The sequence below is a fragment of the Zootoca vivipara genome, chromosome 1 (assembly GCF_965207765.1).
Source record: "Zootoca vivipara chromosome 1, rZooViv2.hap1.1, whole genome shotgun sequence".
Classification (NCBI taxonomy): Eukaryota; Metazoa; Chordata; class Lepidosauria; order Squamata; family Lacertidae; genus Zootoca; species Zootoca vivipara.
In genome coordinates, this window is record NC_142582.1 from 90,696,617 (window position 1) to 90,719,216 (window position 22,600).

At 43.6% G+C, this 22,600-nt stretch overlaps 1 protein-coding gene across 3 annotated transcripts in view; it reads right to left on the reverse strand.

The window, feature by feature from the left end:
- The window catches only part of HEATR4 (HEAT repeat containing 4), a 33,712-nt gene that overhangs the window by 7,769 nt on the left and 3,343 nt on the right, over nucleotides 1–22,600 (reverse strand). For all 3 annotated transcript variants that reach the window (XM_060274354.2, XM_060274373.2, XM_088654755.1), the window contains exons 3-16: nucleotides 20,198–20,385; nucleotides 19,386–19,523; nucleotides 18,027–18,230; nucleotides 16,812–16,958; nucleotides 15,991–16,179; nucleotides 13,893–14,053; nucleotides 11,883–11,987; nucleotides 11,048–11,166; nucleotides 9,225–9,405; nucleotides 7,123–7,192; nucleotides 5,217–5,406; nucleotides 3,179–3,257; nucleotides 1,350–1,521; nucleotides 17–78 (exon numbers count right to left, since the gene is read on the reverse strand). In XM_060274354.2, coding sequence (XP_060130337.2) covers nucleotides 17–78; nucleotides 1,350–1,521; nucleotides 3,179–3,257; nucleotides 5,217–5,406; nucleotides 7,123–7,192; nucleotides 9,225–9,405; nucleotides 11,048–11,166; nucleotides 11,883–11,987; nucleotides 13,893–14,053; nucleotides 15,991–16,179; nucleotides 16,812–16,958; nucleotides 18,027–18,230; nucleotides 19,386–19,523; nucleotides 20,198–20,385 — 2,005 coding nt within the window. The remainder of the gene's footprint in view (nucleotides 1–16; nucleotides 79–1,349; nucleotides 1,522–3,178; nucleotides 3,258–5,216; nucleotides 5,407–7,122; nucleotides 7,193–9,224; nucleotides 9,406–11,047; nucleotides 11,167–11,882; nucleotides 11,988–13,892; nucleotides 14,054–15,990; nucleotides 16,180–16,811; nucleotides 16,959–18,026; nucleotides 18,231–19,385; nucleotides 19,524–20,197; nucleotides 20,386–22,600) is intronic.

The following is a 22,600-nucleotide window of genomic DNA, read 5'->3' on the forward strand; positions in this document are numbered from 1 at the left end:
CTTCTATTGTACTTACTAGTATATTTAAGATAGTAATCCAAACCTCTGAGAACTTCCTTCTTGGACATTGAAAGCTTTCTGGATAGGGAAAAAAAAGTACCTGTTATCTGCCTATTAAAATGCAGAATTGTGTACATAGTACATCTGGTCTAGAGTCAGCCAACATGACACCCTCCAGATGTTGCTAAGCACCATCTCCCTTCTGCCCCACCCGGCATAGCCAATGCACAGGGATGATGGGTGTTGTACTCTAGTGACATTTGGATGCCATTAAATTGGCTACCCAGAACGACACATTTAATTTGTAAGCCAGCTCTTTTTTATTTATAGATCAAATTAAGGGTGGTTAAGACCTTCATTTCAATTAAGTTTGCAGAAGTGTAAATAAGTTTCTTTTCCTTTGGCAAAATAAGATCATCCCATATTTAAATATAATATATTGAACAGGGATGTTTGAATTGTGTGTTTGATTAGAAATTAAAATATACAGTATCTAATACAACTGGTAGCCATAGATCTGTGTGCACACAGAAATATGACTAGGTAAATTACCAGTTTAATTATACAACATTTCTATAAATGCATTGAAGCTAATCCTACATATTTTACAGGTGCAGGATACTAAACTGTTTGAATATGGAACACTTATTTCTGTAAAGCAAAGCAAAACCTACCGAGGATAATGAATGCTTTTTTGTTTTGGTGTAGTAGCATTTCAACATGACACATAGAAGCTAAGCTGTCAATTAAAAGTGGTATTTTAACACAATGAGTACATGAACACTGGGTTTTTTAAAAAGCTGATCAAAGCAGCCTTAACAAAATGGACAAATTTTAATTCCTCATACACTTATGTAGACATACTCATATCTATAGGACCTACTCCTACAGCCACACTTTACTTTCTGTGAAATGTTGTTATTACCCATCCTTCATCATAAAGCCCTAGAGCAAGTTGCAGGAACAAAAAAATGTACAATTTAGTAAATTCTTCCCAAAAATGAGGTTTGCATCCAGAGCTGAATTTAAATGCATTGCAGAATACAAGCCTCATCTTTGGCAGGAATCTTTGTATCCATGCCTTGAACTAAAATGAGAATGCTCCTGATTCTTCCTTTGAAGTGGAACTGCCTTACATCATATGTCACATGACTTGACAGCTGTGTGGACCCCCGCTCCCAAGAGTGGTCTGTGGATGGTGGACCAGTACTGGAATCACCCTGCCAGCCAGATCCAGTTCCCCACCCCTACTTCAAAGTTTGTGCCGAGCACCCTTTCTGAAAAAAAAATAGATATGTGACAGCAAATGAGCATTCCACCAAACTGCTTTCCCCACCACCCTGATTTACCAGTGAAAATATCTTGAACAACATCAAGGAAGATGTCTCTTATTGAACTGTATGCAAAGACGTCTCCCTTCTCTCGATAGATGTGGTGGGCTTCCTGCCACGTGTTCTTTGTTATCTCCTTAATTTTGAGTACTTTCTCGATTACCAAGTCTTTTTGGCTTAATGTGGCAACCTGCATCAGAAATAGTTATTTCTATTAAAATTACGTGCCATTTGTCATGTAAAAACTTGTCCAGGTGGTGTACAATAGAAACAAACCAAATCTAAGGTACTAAAAACAAAAGCAACCAGTAGCCCAAAGATTAAAATTATGTAGTCTTGGGGATGTAAGACTAAAGGTGAAACTAATACACCAGACCTTGCAGAAGGGTAGATCACTTGTTACTAGGTGCTCCATTCAGCAGAACTTAATTCTAGTTGACCAGATCTAAACAATATGCTCTTGCCTAAATGGGGACAGAGTGGGGCAGATCTGTATTTGGAGAGTAGGACTGCTAAATGTTTTTCACTTTCATAACTGGTGTCTGTGTCTGCTTTCCACAATTCCTTCTGATTTATAAATTGACATACATTGCCTCCACTTCTTTTTCAGAAGCTGGTAGGAGCCAGTTGTGATGTGAAAAATTAGTAATAGTGAGACTGGGCTTCAGAGAACCTAGACAGTTGCATTAAGACTGCCCAGAGCCCTGTGTGCCTAACAAGCCAGAACTTAACTCTTCAGTAAGATTCCTAGTTTCCTTAACCTCCAGGATGTAAGACTAGAGCTGAAACTAACACACTAGCCCTCCAAGAAGGGTAGAGGGACAAAAAGGGGGCATTACAGCTAATTGCTCTATAAGCTGCTAGATCTAAGTGCAAGAAGCCATGTGGTCCAGTTTTCAGAGGACCATGCCACCTCCAGAAGGAACATGAAGATTTTATGTGAAAGTAAGGGCACTTCCAGATGACCTATTTATTGAGCATTTGTCCTGATTGGTCTGCAGCAAGATTGGGTGATAATGGCTATTTTAATTAATGTTCTCGTTATCTGTGTTTAGGGAGATAAGAGGATGTGTCAAAGCAAGTGCTATCTCACAAGTGCTACCGTGTTTCTCCTAAAATAAGACGTGCCTCTAAAATAAGCCATGGCACGATCTTTTAAAGGCAAAAAAATGTAAGACATCCCCCCCAAATAAGACGTGTTGGGGACCGGTACCTACCCGACCCAGCGGGAGCCGGCAAATGCAGCAGCGCGCGCCGCGCCGAGCCCCAGCACAGCGGGAGCCCCAGCACAGCGACGCGCGGAGCTCCGACTGAACGGGCCCCAGGACCCGGCAGCGGGCGGCGCGCAAAGCCGCAGGAGCCAGCAGCAGCCGGCAGCAGCCCCAGCCGCGCCGCGCCGCGCCGCACTGCGTGAAGCCCCAGGACCCAGCAGCGGGCGGCGCGCGAAGCTGCAAGAGCCGGCAGCAGCCTCAGCCGTGCCGCGTAAAGCCCTGGGACCCAGCAGCAGGCTCAGCGGGCGGCGCAAGAAAGCCCCGTACCATACTTAACAATGCTGTACCATGCTTAATAAAAAAATAAAACATCCCCCGAAAATAAGCCGCGATGTATTTTTTTAGAGGAAAAATGAATATAAGACGTGTCTTATTTTAGGAGAAACACGGTATCTCATTTCAGACTTCATCACTTACTGCAAAAAGTCTGATTTTAGGGGGAGGGAAGCAGGTCCCCCCCCCATCAGCTATAATTGTACATCCTGGGACAAGGGGAGTATTCATAACCTATTTCTGAGTTCTTTACTCCTACAAAAAAGAATCTAGTTCTTTCTGCTAATTGCAGTTTTCTCCCACCTTATTCTTGATCATCTGAATCGTTTCGTGTTCCTCTTCCTGTTCAAAATTGAAAATCTTCATGGCGCGGCTCACTTCCCTAAATTGGAAACAATGGGCGGTGTGTTATTTACATGCTTCAGAGATCTCAAATGAAAGCCTGGCAGAGGAAGGAGATCTTGTCAAATCAGTGCACTAGCCATCTTCTATTTTCATTTTTTCATTTCACTTTTAATTTGTATGCTGCCTTTCTATATTACTATTCAGAAGGCAGTTTACAGCAACAAAGAGATACACCAAAGAACACAGACCTTACAATAATCTGATCCGAAAACATCATAATAAAACATAATACAATACAATAAAATAACTTCTCTCAGTCTGTATTTCCTATGTGCATACAGCTAGCATCTTATTCTGTGAGATATCTGCAACAGTGTAAGTAGATCCTTCTGCCCCTGCAGCAGTGTACAGTGGTACAGTCATACCTCGTGTTGCGTTAGGTTCATGTTGCGTCTTTCCAGCTTGCGAATGTGGCAAACCTGGAAGTGGTTTTGCCGCGTGTATGCGCGCAGAAGCGTTCTGTGCGCTTCACGCATGCGCAGAAGCGCTGCTCTAGTTGCGGACTTTTCAGGGTGCGAACGGCACCCCAGAACAGATCATATCCGCAACTAGAGGTACCACTGTACCTTGGGTTATGAACTTAATCTGTTCCGGAGGTCTGTTCTTAGACCAAAGCGTTCTTAAACCGAGGCGTACACTTTCCCTAATGAGGCCTCCCGCTGCCAGTGTTCGGCTCCCATTTGGCTTCCAGGGCAAAGTCCACTAACTGCAATGCCTACTTCCGCCTTTGCAGAGTTCATTGTCTGAAGTGTTTGTTAACAGGACTGTTTGTAGACCGAGGTACCAGTGTATAGCTAGAGAAGGCCTCCCCTATGGGCCCTTTGGGCTTATCTGAAGCTGGTTCATGCTTCCACTTGTCTCCATATGTCTGCTGCACCCTCTGAAATCCTTGTGATGCAGTACAAGGGGGAGGTGGGTGTAAGAGACACTAAAATCTTTCTTTGCCATGAATATGAGGCAGGTTGGGGAAGAGATGGGTATTGGTACCACAGACCTGGAGTGGCACTTGGTCCAGACATGCTGGCAAAGGCCACCAATTGTAACCTTACACTGCATTCTTCTGTACCACCCTGTGATCTGCTTGGCCTGTGCAGCGGTTCATGGGAGAAGGTTATTAGAGTAGATGGCAAAAATTATAAACTACTGAAAAAACAGATAGTGGCTAGCAATTCTGGCTGGTTTAGGTTTGGTGTGTTAGGAAGGAGCACATGACTACATAGAAGAGGGGAGGGGGGTGAGGAATGGATCGGGTTTAAGTATAGTACTTCTCAGAAGTCATGTTTATGATTACAGTGCAAGTTTCAGTTCCATCTAAGGCACTTGGAGGCCACAACTCCAGTTCTCAAGTTAATCTTGAAAGTAGGCTTCACTGTTTCTTAAAACTCTGCAGATTTTTGAATAATTTAGGGAAACTTTTAATATTGGATGAATCATTGTATTTTAAGATTCTGCTGGAAGCCACCCAGAGTGACTGGGGAAACCCAGCCAGATGGATGGGGTATTATTATTATTATTAATTATTATTATTATTATTATTATTATTATTATACACCCCCCAGCTACATGTTTGGTGTGAGAGAGAAGGGCTCAACTTATAAGTGTAATTCCTCTATGTAAGGGGGAAATCCTGACTCACTCAGGGGCCACTCTTAAGTGGAGGAGGTCTACACACATAACCCACTGGTTTTATGCTCACCAAATAGGTGATGGTGAGAGTGCCCAGTGAGAAACAGAACTTAGTTTCAGGACTTCAGCTCCGCCCCGCCCCCCGCCCCCCCCAAGCTAAAAGCTCATTCCCAGAAGCTGTAAATGTGTTCCATAGGAGCATTATCCTGAAGAAGTAAAGGTATTGCACATCTGCCAAGAAGAACCCAGGATAAGGAAGTGGTTTTCTAAATGCATAAGTTTTTCTCTGTTTAGGAAACAAGGGACTTACTCTTTGACCATCTCATTTGGCTCCAAAACCATTCTCTCCAGCAAACTAGCCCGAACTGTTTCATCCTTCATCTTGAGGGTGATGAGAGTACGACAGGCTTCCTTTCGCACCCCGGGATCTTCTTCATAATGAAGGGCCCAGAGGAGAAGTTCTTTCAGGTAAGGACTTGCCTCTCCTATCTGACCCAGAGCTGACAGAAAAGAAAAGTGTGTTCATTTCAACATTTATGCCAGGAAGATGAGGCAATGATCCAAATGCCGCCATCACCTAGAGTTCTACATCCTACACTCGGTCTGAAACAAAATGTTATCCTTCTCCCTGAAGTGGAAGGAAGGAATTGCTTTATTGTGGGAATCACTTTTGTGCTGCAACCTTCCTTGCAGCACAAAACAGGTTATACCCAAATCATCTTTTGTAGATGCAGGTATTATTGCTGATCTTACTCACTTTTTTTTTTGGAAATCAAGCCACTGTTGACTTATTAACTCAATGACAGTCCAGGATTGTGCTCCTGAACATACCGTTTTTGGCAAAGTGTTAAATTAGAAAGCAGGATGCTGGCTCTTTTAATGTGAAATTTCAGCAGCAGGAAAACACTTTTGAGGCATGTAAAAAGTTCATTGTATCTGCTAACTAAATAAGTATGGTAGTTGTTGCAGTATCAGATAGGATGTTAAATATGGCAAGTTATTTTTACATGCAAACAGCAGCTGCCTCTGGGGCTGATAATTAAACCTTTCCTCCTTTGCTGCGGTTCTGAGGAAAATCCTTTGCCTGAACGTGTTATTTCAGAGGTGGGAAGCCTTTTTTTTCCTTTTTCTTTTTTAGCAATCTTCCAGGGGACACGTACCAGTGTTGGGCAGGACAGAGGCAAAAGTGGGTAGATAAAAAAATGTAATTTGCACCTTTATATAGTACACTATTTTCTACAGACACTCTTCTCTAACCTCCATTCAGACAATCAAGAGTCACTATCAGAGGTCAAGAACACTTTACAGCCCAGTGAAAACATTCAAGGGGAGTGGGAAGGAAGGCCAGTGCGGGGACTGGCCCGGGAAGACACAGTGTGGTTGGGAGAGGTTATGCTCTGGAGAGAGTCCCAAGGATTAGACAGAGAGGCTCGGCAAGCCACATTTGGCTGCTGGGTCCAAGGTTCCCTGTTGCCGCACTATTTGCGTTGAGAGGAAATCCCCAATTGATACTAGTATCCTTCCAGTGCAAATACTAGCTTCAGAGGAGGGATTTTCCTCAGGATCACAACAGGGGAGGAAATGGTTACACTCGTCAACCATGACTTGTGATTCTGATAATCGTATCCCTCCCCCTTCCCTTGCAGCTTTAATTTGCAGTTTTTTAAAGTGTACATATTCAATGCAAAGTTGAAATTAATGGCATATCCAGCTTGGCCCCAAGAGAGTGTACCAAGAAGTCTCTGGTTGAAATCACTTCGCAGTTATCCCAGGAGGCTTAGGCAAGAGGCTTTGCTCTCAACATCAGATATATATCTGTAGCATGAGAGATTAAAATATTCACTTATCCTACAGGGCTGTTACAAAGATAACTGATGACAAACTGGATTTTAGTCCGTGGAAGCTGATATTATTATGTGATAGTCTATAAAAGGCCACAGAACTCTTTGCTGTTCTTCCTGCAGCAGAGACAGCTACCTACTTCTCTGGAAACAATATGAGACAATATGAAGTGCTTGGTGCTTTGAATGCTTGAAATATGCTATGTAAATGCTAACGTAGGATTATCACTAATCTTGGGGCTGCTTCAGCCCTGATGGTTAAAACATCAACAAATGAGGACCAGCATTTTCAGTGGAACTTGAACATCCCCATACCTTTTACAGGTTGGGTCTGCACCTGGGAAGGAAATGCCAGGGTCCTAGCCTGTACAATACCTTTGATAGCTAGAGTCTTGATTTTCCAGAGAGGGTCAGTCTGCATTATCTTAAAAAGGCACCTGAGCACCTAGGAACAGCAACAAGAAAAAAGGTATTAGTTGACAGAACCTAGTTTGCATATTGTTTTAAACAGGATGGTTCACACCAAATAAATTACAAGACTGCCCCAATAGGCAATCCCAGACTGTAACATAAAGGCAGCAGGTAGGCACAATGTGGACCCCACCAAGCCAAACACCGCCCATCAGTTGTGTATTGTAACATTTTTGCAAGGCAGACAGGTAGCTCATTCAATTCCATTGTCTTGAAAAAGCCATCTTTCCATGACGTGCAGTATTTTCGTTTCCTGTCCAAGCTTCATAATAATGAAGGAGAGAAACACAATAGCACATTTCTGCTTTCATTCACCTCATCAGAAGGTGAAGTTTTTAATATTTAATAGGGAATATTTATAGGGAAGTTTTTAATATTTAATGTTTTATTGTGGTTTTTTTATCTGCTGGAAGCCGTCCAGAGTGGCAGGGGCAACCCAGTCGGATGGGCGGTGTACAAATTATAATCATTATTATTATTAATCACATTCCTTTAACTTTCAATGGGGCTTAGAAGGTCCTGGCAAACTGTGCCTATAATATTTTTAAAACATAAAGTATGGGAATGAATAAATAATAAACACAGCTTTTATTATTTTATTATTTTTAAGCACAGAAAATAAAGTCTATGGTGGGATGGACTTTCAGCGACAGCTAACAGAAAGTCCACAAACCAGATCAAAGCCCCAAAGCAACTTCAGCTGCATTCATTGGCTCTACCAAAAAAATACTTTGGAGATGTAGCAGAAATGTTTCCCTGGGATGAAATGGGATTGAGCTGGGATACGGAGCCTGTGGCCCTCCAGATGTTCTTGGAGTACAACTTCCATCACCTCTGATCATTGGCCATGCTGATTGGGACTGACAGAAGTTGGAGTCTAACAACATCTGGAGGGCCACAGGTTCTCTGTCTCTGGACAAGGGACTTTAATACTGTATAGATCTTGGCCCTCAAGTTGCATGTAATGAAGTCTACATCAAAAGGAAAAGAACAGTCCTGTTGGATCAAACCAAAGGCCCATCTAGTCCAGCTTCCTGTACTTACAGTGGTCAACCAGATGCCTATGAGAACCTTGCAAGCATTACCTGAATACTGTACAACAGCACACTCCCCACTTGCAATTCCCTGCAACTGCCTCTGACACATGTATCATGGCTAGTAGCCACTGATAGCCTTATTCTCCATGAATTTCCCTAAACCTCTTGGAAAAGCATCCAAGTTGGCAGCCACTACTACATCTTATGGGGTGATATTGTCTGTCCTGAATCTCCCATTAATTCAGATTCTTTGGAGGGACCCAGGTTCTAGTATTATAACAGAGGGAGAACAATTTTTCTTTACCCATTTTCTCCACATCATGCATCCAGGCAGAACCCAGCCCGAAAAAGCGTCACAATGTAGATGTAGCGTTATACATCCAGATGTGCGCCTGCATTTATACCACATCCACTATGCATACAGAAGATTGGTTTTGCACATGGTTCTCCCCAGATGATCAATGAGGAAGATGTATTGTTCCAGCCCTAGACTAGCATCTGAGGAATAGTCTCTGAAGAACCCACCCAGGCTGCATTCAAGAAAGGAGTTTATATTTATCTCCACATATTTATCTGCTGTCATTTTGACAGGACTGGCCCAAGAACATTTGGCACCTGAGGCAAACCACAAAATAGCATCCCCCCAGGGAAGAAGGGGTGGGTGAAGATCTGCACCAGGAATTAGCCGGAAATAAATATCCGCTTTAGGAACAAGGGTGCGAGAAGACCAGCAGTGCCTCCTATTCAGCAAGAGGCTGGTGCAAAGGAGGCATGGAGGGGGTGCTACCGAGGAGGCAGCAGTTCTGGCCTTCAAGGAGCAGCATCCCAGCTGTCACTGCCTCTGCAGCAGCATCAGAAGGCGATGCATTGTTTGGAGGCTAAATCTGCTGTCCCTGCGGATCCTGCCACCTGAGGCAGGCACCTCACCTTGCCTCATGGGTGCACTGGCCCTACATTTTGAACACTCACCGCCTCTTCTTTAATCTGAAGTTCTCCAGCTGCCCAGCAGGCTTCTTTTCGAACGGCTACAAAGTCATCAGTGAAACACTTTAGGAAGCCAGGGAGGAGCCTGGCTGTCATGAATTTCAGCCACCCAATCAATGAAAGAGCTTCCACCCTCATCCGGACATCTCCTCTTTTTAGCGTCTCCCTGAGGGCACAAGTGTGTTCTTAATGAACAATGGTTGAACTCCGTTATTAAGTCCTGGGCGTAAAGACTTCATTTGAAGTGAAGGGCCATTAATTATAACAAGTGTTAAAAGAATCAGCAACAACATACACACACACACCCCGTGTTCATGAGCTAGATGTGTTTAGCACAAGCATAGGGCAAACTCAGCCCTCCAGATTTTTGGGACTACAACTCCCATGATCCCTAGCTAACAGGACCAGTGGTCAGGGATGATGGGAATTGTAGTCCCAAAAATATCTGGAGGGCCGAGTTTGCCTATGCCTGGTTTAGCATAAAGAACTGCAAGGGTAATCACTGTGGTGCTGTCCAAATGTTGTTGGGCCCATCAGGACCAGGCAGCATGGCCAATGGTTAGGCATGATGGGAGTTGTATCCCACCAACATCTGGAGGACCTGGAGCTCCCCAAGGCAAATGGAACAGCAGGTTGTGTCAACTAACAGTCAGACAGAGCCAAACCTTTCAGGGGTCACAGCCCTTCAACCTCCTCCTCAGAACACAGATGGCCCCTGCACAGAATCAGAAGCAGAGGCTGACCAGCCACAGAGTCTGGGGGAGTGCAGGTGCCCACGGGTGCAGGCTCAGTCAGACTGCTGCCCTCCTCAAGAGAAAATGGCTACTTGTGAGTAAGATGTTCCTCATTAACAGAGGAACTCTTTAGGCACCCTTGATGGCCTGCAGCTGTGCTCTGGGTGGGGTTCTGAAGTAAGCACACCAGTGTAATTCCACCAGTTGCCTGATTTGAGTCCAGGCCCTAGTGACTTAACCTTGGACTGATTCTGGATTTTTCCTCTCATGTTGCCCCTGTGCATTGCTGTCAGACAATCAGACCTTGGATTTTGTGTCACCCCTGAGAGTAGACTTGGAACTGCTGGATTTTCAGTTTCACATGAAGCAGGGCAACCACATTTTCTACCCTTGACTACATATTTACAACAGGAAGAAATTCCTAGAGATTATATTGGTTGGTATTGTCCAAGTGGAAGGCACTGCCACTTGCATAAATGGAATTTTCTGACATCCAGTGACTTCCCCCTTCCCTACAACACATGTCATTCTGTTCAAGAGGTTTCTCCCAACCTTCAATGGATTTTTAGGGGCTAAATAAGGGGAAAGGGGAAGGCAGAGAGACCCTGTTCACACTATGGAGCAGAAGATCAATCAAGTTTTAGTTTTGTGCATTTAAAAGCATAGCAGCAATTGTTATTAACTTTATCCTATCCTGTCATTACTAAGAGCTAAGGGTACAGATCCTGTAAATGACTTAGGCCAGCTAAGTGGCCTTAGGAAGCAGCATATATGATGCTCTGCTTGCAAAGATGGAGCTATGCCAGCAGAATGATACTTACCCTGAAGGAACAACCTCCAGTATGTTGGCAGAAAACTCTTGCCAGGATATCTGTGGCACTGGGCACAAATGTGACTATAGGATTGCTCTGCCCGTCAATGAAGATGATGTTTCTAACATGCATATGGATCTCTATGCGTCTCATTTCAAATGCCATCAGACATTATTGAGGTCCTCTATTTCCAATGCACTGTCTATCTGCATTTCAGAATCTTGCAAAGGAAATGTTTTTTCTAGTGGTTGAGATGTCTCACCTGAGTTGATCATGGACTTCTTTCCCAAGCTCCAAATGCCCCAAAGCCTTGGCAGCTGCCTGGCGTACATCAAACTTCCAATCTGTCCACATGAGCTGGACAATTTTGTTTTTTAGGTCCTACATAGAAGAACTAAGAGTAACTTTAGGCAACAGATAAATTGACGCTGAAGAAGACAAAGATGAAGATGATCATTAAAAAGCATTTATATACCGCTTACTGCAATATTTTTTAAAAAAACTAAGCAGTGTACAACATAAAGACAACAAGCAATGTCATTGAAACAGAATGCAACATAAAACCAGTAAGACAGTAGCATAAGAGTGTCCAAGCAGAGCCCCAAATCTCCCGATAACGCAACTAGCAGGAGGCCGATCCATAGTTTCCCAATGCTGCTCTCTGAAAGCAGCCCTGCAGAAGCCGAACTGCTACAACACAACAAGGCATCATTTTAAAAGAGTACAACTGTTTCTGATGTCAGCATCTCTGCGGGCTGCCATGTAGAAAGCCTGGACACCTGGAAAAGTCTGTGAATCAAGGAAGCTGGCCCCCTTCATCGTTGGGTAGCCCTTTGGGAAGGAATGGATTTTTTTTGGCAAGCCTAGGATTTCTGCCAGCAGTAGAAACCTTAACTTGTGCATCCCAACCCCAGTGCTCATATACAGAGCTGTGGTCCTACACACAGTGCAGGCTTGGATTCTAAGGTAAGTTAATTTAAGAAGCTCATAAAAGGAAAGCCTCCCATTCAGACGGAATATTTGAATCTGCTAGTCTTCGGTGATTAAAATTGCTCTACCAATATTCTCTTATGTTAGGTTCATGAGGCATAACTTACTTGGCTGACACTCCCAGGAATACGTGAAAATGTTTTACAGGCCAAAACCCGATGCTTCCATTGGTAGCTGTTCAATTCGGATGCCAGTAAGCAATGAACCAAGCCCTGGAAGATTAAGCCAATCAGTGGAAAGCCAGAACGCACTGAAGTATAGAAGAGGGACAGATAGGCTTGCCGATATTTTAAGGAGAGGAGTTAGGACCACGGATGACCATTTTTGGAGCTGACTGCGAGATAACGATGTGTGATAACTTCAAAGCATGGTGTTTGCTTTGAGGAACTGGTACTGATTGACTGATTGACACTCTACAGCTGAAACTCTTAGTGCTAAACAAATAACAAGCGCTAAGCTGCATCAACAAAGCAGATAACAATTTCAGCATTGTAAAACACATACATCATTAAGGCCTGGGCAAATAAACAGGTTTTCACCTGGCACTGAGTATAAAACAAATACATATATCCGGAGGAGGAGGCCACAACCGAAAGCCACTGTCTCTGCTCATCACCTTCCTTTCTTCAGATGATGTGGGGAACTCAGAGCAAGGCCTCAGAGGTTGATCTTAATATCCAGATAATTACAAATACACCATCAGTTCCTGTGCTTTCTTTTGTTACAAGGAAGGAGACTGCTGCTGTAACTGTTCACCACCCAGGGAAAAGGGGTAAGCTATCCCTGTTTGTGACAGTACTGTATATAACAAACAGATGCCCTGCTGGAACTATTAAAAATATATATATACATATACTGTATACCAGGGGTTCCCAACAAAATTTTCTCGAGGACCCCTCATCGAGCCGCTATTGTGACAAGGACCCCCATTAATTCCTAATCCTAAAATTAAAAAGTGAGAGCCAAATTAAGAGTCTTTTTATAAGAGTCCAGGGAGGAGGGAGGGGAATGGAGAAGACAGGGTACCTGCACAGTAGCGCACAAATGAAGCCGACGCGCGCAAAGCATCTTGGGGAGGTGAGCGTTAGTAGAATGCACGCGTTGCCTCTTTGCAAAACAGTAGTGTTTGTAAAGCGCCACCTAACGGCATACAGCAGAACTACTGCCTCTATCTAATTCTAGTTTTGCGCTAGACTCTGCTCATGCAGGAAGCGGCCAAAACAAAAAATCTGTTATCATACGAAATTTATGTAATATATTTTTTATTCTAATAGCATCTTGCGGACCCCTCTGGCATAGCTCGCGGACCCCTGGGGGTCCCCGGACCACCTGTTGGGAACCACTGCTGTATACTGTTAAATTAGGAATTTCCCATTCAGATTTTAACTACACACACACACACCTTAAAAAGAAAACACAATGTGAAGCCATTGTCCATGGCATTGTGATAATCTGGACTGGAATATTGCAAATAATGGAACCAGGGCCACCTGACTAATCTACAGTGGTACCTCGACTTACGAACGACTTGACAACCGAATTTTTCGACTTACGAGTGGAGCAAATGGCCGCACGCTTACGAATTTCTCGACATCCGAACAGAAACCGCGGCAGTTTTAGATAGGGTTTTTTCGACTTACAAAATTTTAGATGGGGCTGCTCCGACTTACGAATTTTTCCGTTTCCAATGCATTCCTATGGGAAATCGCGTTTCCAATGGCGCTTTTCGACTTACGGATTTTTCGACCTACGAAGGTGCCTTCAGAACGGATTAAATTCGTAAGTCGAGGCACCACTGTACTTGGAATCCAGGGAGAAATAATGCCATTGTTCACAAGTTTATCCTTAATCCCCATGGAAAAATCGGTTGAGTATAGCAATTTTTGATGTGAATGTTCCCTGTGAGATTCTGTGCAAGGAAGCTGAACCTGCCCCCTGGGCCCAAGCCCACCAAAGTCTCACACCTGTCTTTTCTGCAACATGCATGTCTTGTGCTACAAAGAGTGTCCAGTGTCTGTATTCAACAGTGGTGAGCAAGCCTGAGTCAAATAAGTACCAGCAGGCCACAATGGTTGTGTGTTTCCGGCTTGTTCTTTCACCTGAGCCTTGGTACTTACTGTTTGTCGGCTGAGTCGAGATAATAAAAGACAAGCCTGGTCTTCTGTGGCATCATCCTGCTGCTCAAAAATTTGAGTCAGGATCCTTTTCACTACATAGAAATGTATATTGCCTTCCAGTGCCAGGGCTTGAGCTGCAGTCCAACTGTCTGTACTATTACCTAATAGCAAAAGAAGAATTACTAGTACAGTATATAATATGACGCTCCATATAAAAGAATCTCATTCCAGCTTGGTCTAATGCAGCAGCGGGGAGCCTGAAACATTCCAGATCTCGCTGACCTACAGCTCCCATCATCCCTAGGGGCTGGTCATGCTGACTAGAGCCAGTGGGAGTTGGAGTCCAACAAGACCTAAAGGGTCACAGGTTAGCCATCCCGGATCAGATGCAAGAACACATAAAACTTTTAGTTTAATACACACACTGCTTTTAATTATTAGAGTGTTTGCAGTCTAAGAAAGTTACTGGTAAGCACAGCAGGATTTTTGAAAAAGTTACACTGAGGCAGCATGAAGGTGACATTTTGTCGCATATCCTCTTTTTCTCTTAAAACATCCAGCTAACTATGATTAATACTGTTGTTCTCAGTGGGTCAGGGAGATCAGCAGGGATTAATGTAGTGCCATAGCCACTGCAGTATCCACAGCCCAGCAACTCTGAGATAGCTCAGTTGGCAGAGTGTGAGACTCTTCATCTCAGGGTCGTGGGTTCGAGCCCCATGTTGAGCAAAATATTCCTGCACTGCAGAGGGGAGTGGACCAGGTGATTCTGGTGGTCCCTTGCAACTCTACAATTCTATGATTCTAACTTATGCCAGCCAGGATGGAAAGTAATGGGAGAGGGGAGAATGCCCCTTTTACTGCTACAGTTCCCAGGGTGGCACAGCAAAGAAGACTTGATTGGGCCCACTGCCATCACATATGGCAGAAAGGCCAGCTCACTGCGCACTGGATCCTTTGCTAGTCCAGCCGCACACCCATCCCCATCTTTGAAAAGGCCATTTTAGGAGGAGGGGGCATTCTGCTAGGTACCACTGTGGGGCTGGTGTACTGAGCCTGATTATCATCTTCCAAAGCAACTACAGTACTCTAGAGCCAGTGTGGTGTAGTGGTTAAGAGCGGTGGACTTGTAATCTGGGGAACCGGGTTCGCGTCTCCGCTCCTCCACATGCAGCTGCTGAGTGACCTTGGGCTAGTCACATTTCTCTGAAGTCTCTCAGCCTCACTCACCTCACAGAGTGTTTGTTGTGGGGGAGGAAGGGAAAGGAGAATGTTAGCCGCTTTGAGACTCCTTTGGGGAGTGATAAAGCAGGATATCAAATCCAAACTCTTCTTATTCTATTCTAAACTTTAAAATGGTAAGCGTAATGCTGGTGGCCAGAAAGAGGTTCAAAGACTCTCTCAAAGCAAATCTTTTTTAAAAAATGTAATATAAACACTGCCAACTGGGAAACACTGGCCTGTGAGTGCTCCAATTGAAGAACAGCCTTTACCAAAAGTGTAATGGGTTTTGAAGATGCTCAGACTCAAGAAAGGGAAAAACATGTTAAGAGGAGGGCACGTTTGGCAAACCCTCACCATTATCAACTCCCACCTGGGAACCTATGTCCCCACTATGGAAAGACGTGTGGATCCAGAATTGGCCTCCACAGTCACTTACGGACTCCCTTTTAAAACCATGTTTATGGAAGACAATCTTACTCAGCTACGAGTGATCACCAAAGAAGAAGAAGAAGGTGTACTGAGACACTCCACAGTGGTGGAGGTCATCAAAGGGCAGCAGAGCCAGCCTGGGCTGTGGAGAAGGACATTTCTGCCTCAACCAAACCCCTTCCAGCCTGCCAGATCAGGGCTTTGGATTGCAGCTTTAGCTGTGACTGGCAGTGCAATCGTATACTTATACACTCAGAAGTAAGCCCCATTGAGTCCTCAGGCACATGCATGTAGATTTACAGTCTAACTATAGCTGGATTCAGGCCCTAGTCTGGCTTCTTTTTGAATATTCTTTGCCAGAGAAAATGTTTTCATGGCTTTGGAGATGCTTGATATCCACAAAACAGTTCCTATATGGAAGGAAGAGGAAAGTTATTTTGCCAACCATTTATCAGAGCATCCTTCATGATGGCCCGTGCCACTGGATTCCGCTCCCCCATGGCGTAGAAGCCCAGCGCAGCAGCCATTCTCACATGAGCATCCTTATCAAACAATGTATTTCTAAGCAAAGGCTGTATTTTCTTTGGTATATCTTCAACTTCTAAATTCTTGCCACCAGTTTCTATCCCTAGTACTGAAAGAAAGAGCAGAACATTCGCATGTAAACATTTTTGCCTTCCTAGGCAGAAACTATGCCCGCTTTTAAAAACAAGGTGCTTCTTTTATTGTTTGTCATTAAGCACTCATTTTATAAATATGCTCACTATGAAAACAGTACGGCACTCTTCAAGACCCTGTGCTCTGATGATTTCAGAAAGGTTCTCAAGTACTCATTCCAAAAAAAGGCCTTCCCATTCTGACAGAAGAAAGCATAACCGCTGGGAAACATGGGGAAATACAAATTCTATGATTTGGCCAAGAACCCAAAGTAAAAGACAGTGCTTTTCACCCTACAACATTGGCACCTAGTCATTCAGATAATATGGGCCAAATATTTGGAGCAGTGTGATTGCTTGTTTTCAACTGTACAATGCTAATAGTGCAATCATATACTGTACATCTTTACTGGAAAGTAAGTCTTACTGTGTTATATTAAGCATTCCCCTTAATTTGGGTAGGATGACACCCTAGCTGTTTTGTCTATAAACCAGGGGTACTTGGATCCATGATAGTCTGTATTCCAACCCTAAACAATTGTGCCACCTTGCCAGCCTGCTATACCAGAAAAAGCACAACAAAAGTTACGACAGTAGAAGCTGCTTATACCTGACTCATCACTTCCATCGTGGACTGCGTGGGGCCGCTCAAGCACAGCAGTTGCGCAGGTAAGTATAGCATTGACCCGGTTTTGAATGTGCACATCTGCCAAGTCTCTGATTAATCCTTCTATAGTTGCTGAATACCATCGCGGACCTGAGCATTGAGAAGAAAAATGTCACGTGGCAGCTGTGGCACAGGAGGGGGGGGGGAATGGCCTCTCCCCAGGGGGAGCTGAGGACATAATTGGGGGAATATGTCACATAAAAAAATAAAAATAAAACTGCATTTGCTTGCATGGACTTTTCTTTTTAATATATGGTGTAATGTGAACATGAGGGTGAATCCTTGATTTTGGCTGGCTTCCCTAGGGCCCAGGGGAGAAAGCTTGGATCTTAGAGGAGCTAAACTAAACAATCACCAAACAATTATTGAAATATACCCCACGGCATTGCTTTTTGATGGAAGATTAACATTTGGAACACTAACTTGGAACACTGATTTGGAACACTGGGAGACTCATATTTGGAATGGTAACTCATTAAAAGACTCAAAGATTGCTGCGCCATGAATCTTATCAAAAGAAGGAGAGTTGGCATGTGCTGAGAGGGTTGGGTGAGAGCCCAGAGTCTGAAACATAAAATGGTGAAATGAAAGATCAGGCCACTGAGAGGACTATGCTGAAAATCAATTGAAGGAAAACAACACATAATAAACTGCCTCCTGCATGTTAATAGAAATATGGATTTGTTGGACATGATAGAGAGTCTTACACCAGGACTGTGAAGATAAAACAATGGGTTAAGATCAGACTTATTAAACTGGGGAAAAACAAGAGAGATGAATGCAGGAATAGCTGAAAGAGATTTTCTCTAGACATCCAGAACATGGGAAGTCCCCTTGATTTTTTTTTAATTTGGAATGCATAATTGGCCTTAATGTTTGTATTATGATATAGCAAGATTTGTTCTGATTTGTTACCAATTGGAATATTATTAATTGAAAATTAATAAAAAAATATTTACAAAAAAAGAGAGAATAGAAATGTCACAATAAAACCCATAGGTGTGAATATCCATTGCAAATATGTGGGTTTGCAAGCTTTTATCAGCTGATCTAATGAAACAAGTTACTTATGTCATTTAACCACTATTGGCCATAACAATGATAATCAAAAGGAAAACAGTCGTTATTTTAATGGCCTATGGACAATAAAACGCTCACCGTATTTCCAAGCAGCCTTCCACTGTTCCAGCATAGTCTTACGGATACAGATTTCCTCAGACACATCTAGATCAGTCTCTCCGTACAAATATCTTCTCTCTCTCGTAGATGGTTCAAGGGATTTGGCGTCGCTCACTTTGGTGAAATGTTCAATGACAGAGGGAAGCGCTGCCCAATGGATGGCTCCCTTCTGCACCCTATGAACTGAACCAGCAGCATTTCAGTGGAAATTGGTTAGTAGCAATCCATATCAACCCTTGCCAACAATGACATGAACAGACACAGAAAGAAAAGCTGGAACAGGCTTAAGCACCAAGACTATTTCAACCTTGAACAATACGACCAGCTCACATGTGGAGATTTGCAGCACTAGCTTATAAAATAATTGAGAAAAATGGCAGTGGTGTGGCTGATGGCCCAACAATAAATTAATTCAGGTAAATCAAACCAGACCAATCAATTAAGGATTTTTATTATTAGGAAAATTCATTCGCTTTGTGAAATCAACTAAGGTTTTTTAAAAAACAGCCAGGCTCTCTTTCAATCCTATTTGGTCTTGGGAAAGTAAAGCAGAAGGAACAACAATTGGCTTTGTAAGGAACTAGAGCTCCCCAAAAGTCCTGTTCCTGCAGAGGAGACGGGACCACAATCAGAGGCGGATTTAGGGGAGTGTGACCAGTTTGGTTGTTACTGGGCAAGGAGCCTCAGGGGCACCACAGGAGGTTACGGGAGGTGAGGGGTGGGGAGTGCTGAATTTTGCCATCACACAGGGTGTGATGAAATTTGATACCCCAAGGTCCACCACTGCCATAACTGAGGGGAGGGGAGCTTCCCATTGAAAGGTAGAAGAATGCAGTATAAAGATTAACATGGCCCTCCCTGTGTAGAGAGCAGGAGCAGTGATCTATCTCAGAATACACAGAATAGGCAGAGGTGTACCTCGGCTCCCCTGTGCCCTTGGCAAGGAGCTGCATCAACACCTCCAAAGTCAGGAGAGACCATAGACCAGAAACTCAAAAAGTTTGATTTTCATTGCCTTGCACACACCGTTGGTGACTTCCTCTGTGGCCATTGGGGTCCAGTCTGCTCTGCTCCACCTCCCCTCCTCTTCCCTCAGTCTGTCTGTCTGCCTCCCCCCCCTCCCCATACTGCTTTCCTTCCTAGTCACCCTAAGACAGAGTGGAGAACCACGGCAAAGAATCCTGCATTGCTGTATGTGAATCTCTTGACATGTCTGGTGTGTTCTGTGCCTCTTTCTTTGGAATCCCTACAGCTGGATCCTTTGGTGCATCAGTCAATCCTTTGTCCCAGTCTGTATTTGGACCCATGGGATGGAACAAGTACGTAACTGCCTCTTACCTGTCTTTTTTGGTGGCATGAAGCTCCAGACCTCTGGAGGTCGTGGGTAGCATTGCTGGAGCTGTTTATGATATTCATAATGATTATCCATAACGATAAGATCCTTCTTGGTCTTTTGATGGACAATTTTGGCTGACCCTAAATACACACAGAAGACAAAAGAAACCACAACTAGATAGGGATGGCATGGATGATTCAGTTCCTGTTGCCCAGAACTTTCTGGTGGCATATGAAAGACAGTGTGGTGTAGGGGTTACAGCAATGTCATGCCCTCCATATATTGAGTACTGCAACTCCCATTATCCTTGACCACTGGCTATGCTGGCTGGACCTCATGGGAAAAGTAGTGCACAATGTTTGGAGTGCATCACATTGTACCTCTAGATTAGACTTGGGGGAGTCCTGGGGAGTTCAAATCACAGCACAGCACAAAGCTTACTGGGAGGCCATAGTCTGGTCATTATAATTCAGCCTTCCCAAGGTTGCTGAGGTCTTTAAAGGTAGATGAGAATAAAACTGAAATAACACACAAAATAAGTGCATACAAATAGTTTTCTCCTAATTTTCCTGGACTTAGCTATGTATAATATTTAAAAATGTGACAGGGAGCAACTTAGGATGGGATGGCAGAAAAATTACAGGATATGCACAGGCTACCAAGCATCACCAGAAATGTATTGATCTGTGATTGTATGAATCCCACAGTTGATCCAATGCAGTTGATCTTTGTGCAAATAATATTGGATCCAACTAATGCTTGGATCGTTCATATCTATACAATGCTAAGCAAAAGGAATTATAGTTCTACTTACCAAAATAGATCTCTTGTTCAAACACATTCTGGGTAGTGTATGAGTATTTTCCAACCCGGGCGCTCAGCCGTTCTCGAAGTTTAGTACGTGACAGATATCTAAGATCCTTCTTTGGTATTTGCTCCGCAGTTTTGTTTATATCAACTGAATCTCCCACACCAGGCCCTCTCATGTGGAAAGATGGCCCTCTGGGAAATGAGAAGCATACTTCCAGCTGAGACATGGCGCACAGTGGAAAGAAACAAAACAATGCTTAGAGCAGGCATCCCCAAACTTCGGCCCTCCAGATGTTTTGGACTACAATTCCCATAATCCCTGACCACTGGTCCTGTTAGCTAGGGATCGTGGGAGTTGTAGGCCAAAACATCTGGAGGGCCACAGTTTGGGGATGCCTGGCTTAGAGCATTGTACAATTTCTAATTCACTCAGAACAAGAATGCAGGTCACCACACACATATGGAAGCCTACCAGGTAGGGTTGTCAATTCTTGAAGTAAAGAATTTGGGTACCTGGGAAGGGCCCTTGGGCAAAGCCCAGAGGGGGACCACGCTGGCATAAAGGCTAGCAGTCTCAGGCAGTGCTTTTTTCTGGGGGGACGCAGGGGTAAGCATACCCCTCAAAATTTTGTGAATCAGTTTGGCCTAACTGAGGGGCAGTATTTCAATATGAGTAGGAAAATGAGAGTACCCCTAAACATTTTTTTTAGAAAAAAAAGCACTGGTCTCAGGAAAGTTTGGGGACAGAACTCAGTGTGGCCTGTCAGAAAACAGAGTTCTGCCCCCCCAACGCACCCAGTGGCAAGTATATGTAAAAGCTGCAAAGAATCCATCTTTAAAAGGGGGGGAGCAAATCTAGAGTGAGGCCTAGCCTCTTTCTTTTTTTGGCACTTGCCCTAAAAACCAAACAATTATTTTTCTGTTTGGTTGGTTGGTTAGCATCCCTGAAGCCCCAGCCTCAGTGAATCCCATGCCATTGCTGTCTGCCAGGGTCTGCAGAAACACCACTCAATACAGGCACATTTGGCTTGGGGAGCCACAAGTTGTATAGACCCAATGTATACAAAAATAACTGCTGTTGCCAAGTGCTTAAAGCATTTTACATACATGATCTCAGCAACCTCAACTTACACCAGCAGCATCGTTGATAATACTACATTTCTTAATTTTTCCCAGGGAGGGTTACAGGATAGCAAATGTAGTAAATGTTTCATTTAGAAATTACTGCCCCTTTTATCTGACACTCTTCCTCCTTCAGAGTATAATTCCCGTAAGATCTTCTGCAAATAGGACACAGTTTACTGAATTGTGACCTACTTTACTCTACCTTTGTTTATTAAAAGGAGAACCTGAGGCCAGCAGGTGAACACATTCTTAATCCAACAGGCTTTTGGGAGCTGGTTGCTTTTAATGAAAGGGCTGGTGCTATGCTGTATTTATTGATAGATAGTTTTAATTCTATTAATGTTTAATTGTTTCTATGTTTTTGGCTGGTCTTATTTTATCTGTAAGCCACCTTGAGCCCCTGTCAGGGAAAACGGCGGGGTAGGAATATATACAATAGTTTTCTAGTGTTATCCTGGCCATTTATTTATTTCTTTTCTATTCCAGGTCATCCTTTTAATGCAGCGGTTCCCCAGCCTTTTTGGAATTCTGAGAAAGAGTTGTGGTAGCACAAAATACCAATTTCACAGAAGTAAAACTAGTAATGTTCAGAACCTCCACCCAAAACAAGCAACACACTCCCCTCAACTAAAAGACCCTCCCACAAAAAGCATAGTAAAACAAGCAAGCAACGTCCACTCCCCCAAAATAGGCACCTTTCCCATCCAAGAAACCAACCATCAATTAAAAAATGCATAAAAACATTAGGGGGCCTTGGTGGACGCGAAGTACCATAGGTATCTGAGAGCACCATGGTGGTTTTGAACAAAACAGACTGTGCTCAAATAACTGATTCTGTGTTCCCTTTGAAAAAACTGATACAGGATAATGAAGTCTCCTTCAAGTTCCAAATATTTCAGAAAGCTGCTCCATAGTAACTCAGAGCAGGGCAACAAATATTTTCAATATCTAGTAGCAATTGAAGGCATTTTTGTTCTGACCAGCTTTCCCAGCTGGATTAGTAACTTCCCGCCATATGTATCCATTTTACATTTTTTAAAAACTCTCGAAGCTATGAACATGAGTTTGACCAAACTGCGGGAGGCAGTGCAAGACAGGAGTGCCTGGCGTGCTCTGGTCCATGGGGTCACGGAGAGTCAGACACGACTAAATGGCTAAACAACAAATGTTAATTTTTAGCTGTTTTGTAACATACATTCTGTATTTTTACTTAGCTAATTACCCATAGAATGGCCTTCACCAGGGTGTCACAGAAACCCATATTTTGTCCCATCATCCTTCA